The sequence below is a fragment of the Teleopsis dalmanni genome, chromosome 1 (assembly GCF_002237135.1).
Source record: "Teleopsis dalmanni isolate 2A chromosome 1, ASM223713v2, whole genome shotgun sequence".
Taxonomy (NCBI): Eukaryota; Metazoa; Arthropoda; class Insecta; order Diptera; family Diopsidae; genus Teleopsis; species Teleopsis dalmanni.
In genome coordinates, this window is record NC_051846.1 from 227,303,972 (window position 1) to 227,307,618 (window position 3,647).

Sequence of the window (3,647 nt, forward strand, 5' to 3'; positions counted from 1 at the left end):
GGAAGTCCCCCATACATAGTATATTGTTGGAGATTGCACCCGCACTCAGCAGAAAGTGTTTGTTGAACTTGAAATTGATGTTGTACTGCAATTCGGTCTTCAGTTGGGAGCTGGGGGTGAAAGTTGTTTAAAGCTTGTTGTTTTTGTAGTACAGCTTCTTGTACAAAACAAACTTCATTTGGAGTCAAAAAATACACAGCGTTTAAGGATGTCCGTACGAGTAACCATCACCGCAATGTAAAGTTGTTCTTGAATCATTTAACGTTGAATTATTATTCCGACGTAAGCGGCCAGTGGTTTCCCCAATAGTTACGTCTTTCGCTGATGGATCTATTGCCCAATAGTGACCACGTCCTGGATCATCTAACGCCCGAGGTATTCGCACAAAATATTTATTCAAGCTTAGATTGTGCCGAATGCAATTCTGCCACTTGTTTCTGTTATTTTGATAGTACGGAAAGTTATTAGCTATCCACTCACATATCCCGCCCAATGTTAAACGTTTATCAGGACTGCTACGTATGGCCATAACAATCAGTGAACTGTATGTATACGCTGGTTTCTCATTAGTGAATGTAGATTCATCCGATAATGTTTCATCTGAAGAAGTAATATCACATGAACTTATGGCCCATTCTTCCGTCGAAGTATTACTCTCTATCTCCAAAGAGGACTTTGTGTCCGATAATATAGAACGAATTGAAAAGTTAGATTCGAATACTTCAGCCATTATTTAATTTCTATTCAAATTATTGTTAATGAAAATGTAAATAGTCGTATCAGATTTCGAGCTCTTTACTTATCTCACGTTGAGTTGTGATTGATAAAGTCTGGGTGTTGTGTCCCTCTTTTATACTTTTAAAAAGTCATGCGAGAGGAATATATAAATATTTTCTATTAAGGTTGTAAGTACGAAATACCAAATACTCTATATCAATGCTATATATATTACAAGAACAAGAACTAGTTAATACTATTTAATACATGGGCGTAACTACGTTTAAGTCCATAAGTACTTCCTACATACCGGCTATATGTGCTACCTACTACACATCGAAAAGAAGAGAGTTAGAAGTTAAGAAAAAAATAATACAGATATCAATAATCATCCATTCATTAATGGAATGTTGTCTACTAAGCCAGATCCATTGTTTTTGATGGTTTATTGCCGGCTTAAGTTTCATGTTCTTGAAAAATTTCTTTTCGTTTAATCATACCTGCACATATGATGCGTTTGCTAAAATTTATCATTTTATTTTTGAGTTGCGCGTTAAGCCGTTCATTAGAATTTACTCTTGTTTCTTTTCTTCACTAACCCCCTAATTCAACTTAAAGAGTTATGAATACAATTACTCAGCAAATGTCACGAAAATCTGAATGAAACTTTAAAAATTTATTATATTATTTCTGTTATTTGTTATTGTAGTGGTGCAAATTATATTCCTAAGTATCGGTGTTATAGTTAAAGATTATTTACAAATATTTCAATATTTCAAGGATAAAATGTTATAAATCCGTTTTTTACAAAAACAAAATTTTACAAATATTGATATACTATCTAAACACAGAGATATAAAGATTTTTAAATTTTATTGATTTATCATCAATTAAAAAGATTACTAGAACAGATTAAATTTAAATCGCCTAAAACAAACTAGTCTCAAGACTTATTTTGTATTTTACTAAAATTTACTTAAAAATTATTACTTCAACCTAAGATATATATAATATTTTTGCACAATTCTTTCTATATATTGTACCTTCTCATGTTTTTAGAGACCAGGTCCAACGAATCCACAACAACATTTCTTAAGATTCACACTTGTTGTTTGGTACTTCCCACCTACTAAAAATATTTCGAATCATATAATATATTGTAATAAGCACTTTTATGATATCGAAATATGTATATCAATGGACGACAATACCAAGTCAAAACTGAAACACGGACTTTGCTTCGTTTCAACACATAAAGTCTCTGACACAAAAAATTTTCTATAACATATATTGTAGTAAAGTATAATACAGAATAGTGTAGTATTGTAAATTATTATTTTATTATTTAATTGATCTATTTACTAACTATCTATTCATAATATTAATCCATTTATTTGAATTGGAAATTTTGTAATTTGTAACAAGAATTCCACGTAAAAAAAACATAAAATTGATATTTTTAAAATATTTATTATTTACTTAATAAATATTTTCAAATTAATTGTATTATTTATTTTTTAGGTCTGAAGTAAAAATTTATTCGATATGGTATATGCCGCTAATGAAATATCTGGTTGTATCTCGTTATCATTTTCATTAGGAAACTTTTTTTGTACAATAGATCTTCGATCTTTAGAGACCTTTCTTCCCAATTACCTTATGCAAATAAAATATTAATCATTTTTTAAATAAAAAACAGAAAAAATTTGCTTAAGCATTCACATCTATTAATATATTATGAAATTTATATACATTGAACAATTACAATTACCAAAATATCTTATATCATATTATTACTATGTACAAATTAACAGTTTCTTTATGAAATAAATAAATTAAAAAATTATTTCCTTGAATTATATTACATTGGAAGTCCCCCATACATAGTATATTGTTGGAGATTGCACCCGCACTCAGCAGAAAGTGTTTGTTGAACTTGAAATTGATGTTGTTTTTGTAGTACAGCTTCTTGTACAAAACGAACTTCATCTGGAGTCGGAAAATACACAGCGTTTGGAGAGTAATGAGAGTAATGAGAGTTAAACGGTATTGTGTTGCTTTGGTGATAAGGATGTCCGTACGAGTAACCACCACCGCAATGTAAAATTGCTCTTGAATCATTTAACGTTGAATTATTATTCCGACGTAAGCGGCCAGTGGTTTCCCCAATAGTTACGTCTTCCGCTGATGGATCTATTGCCCAATAGTGACCGCGTCCTGGATCATCTAACGCCCGAGGTATTCGCACAAAATATTTATTCAAGCTTAGATTGTGCCGAATGCAATTCTGCCACTTGTTTCTGTTATTTTGATAGTAAGGAAAGTTATTAGCTATCCACTCACATATCCCGCCCAATGTTAAACGTTTATCAGGACTGCTACGTATGGCCATAACAATCAGTGAACTGTATGTATACGCTGGTTTCTCATTAGTGAATGTAGATTCATCCGATAATGTTTCATCTGAAGAAGTAATATCACATGAACTTATGGCCCATTCTTCCGTCGAAGTATTACTCTCTATCTCCAAAGAGGACTTTGTGTCCGATAATATGGAACGAATTGAAAAGTTAGATTCGAATACTTCAGCCATTATTTAATTTCTATTCAAATTATTGTTAATGAAAATGTAAATAGTCGTATCAGATTTGGAGCTCTTTACTTATCTCACGTTGAGTTGTGATTGATAAAGTCTGGGTGTTGTGTCCCTCTTTTATACTTTTAAAAAGTCATGCGAGAGGAATATATAAATATTTTCTATTAAGGTTGTAAGTACGAAATACCAAATACTCTATATCAATGCTATATATATATTACAAGAACAAGAACTAGTTAATACTATTTAATACATGGGCGTAACTACGTTTAAGTCCATAAGTACTTCCTACATACCGACTATATGTGCTACCTACTACACATCGAAAAGAAGA

The 3,647-nt window shown here is 31.2% G+C and overlaps 2 protein-coding genes across 2 annotated transcripts; both read right to left on the reverse strand.

Moving 5' to 3' along the window:
* Window positions 1-202: 202 nt before the first annotated feature.
* LOC119667587 (fork head domain transcription factor slp1-like) lies at window positions 203-730 on the reverse strand. The gene has a single exon (XM_038076890.1). It carries the CDS (start codon window positions 728-730, stop codon window positions 203-205), a length of 528 nt encoding a protein of 175 aa, XP_037932818.1.
* Window positions 731-2,578: 1,848 nt separating this feature from the next.
* On the reverse strand, window positions 2,579-3,310 carry LOC119667588 (fork head domain transcription factor slp1-like). The gene has a single exon (XM_038076891.1). The coding sequence runs from the start codon at window positions 3,308-3,310 to the stop codon at window positions 2,579-2,581; it is 732 nt and encodes a 243-aa protein (XP_037932819.1).
* Window positions 3,311-3,647: the final 337 nt, after the last annotated feature.

Excerpts from the sequence above, each read along its gene's own strand:
- LOC119667587 (XM_038076890.1), bottom strand. The coding sequence starts at position 730 with ATGGCTGAAGTATTCGAATCTAACTTTTCAATTCGTTCTATATTATCG.
- LOC119667588 (XM_038076891.1), bottom strand. The coding sequence starts at position 3,310 with ATGGCTGAAGTATTCGAATCTAACTTTTCAATTCGTTCCATATTATCG.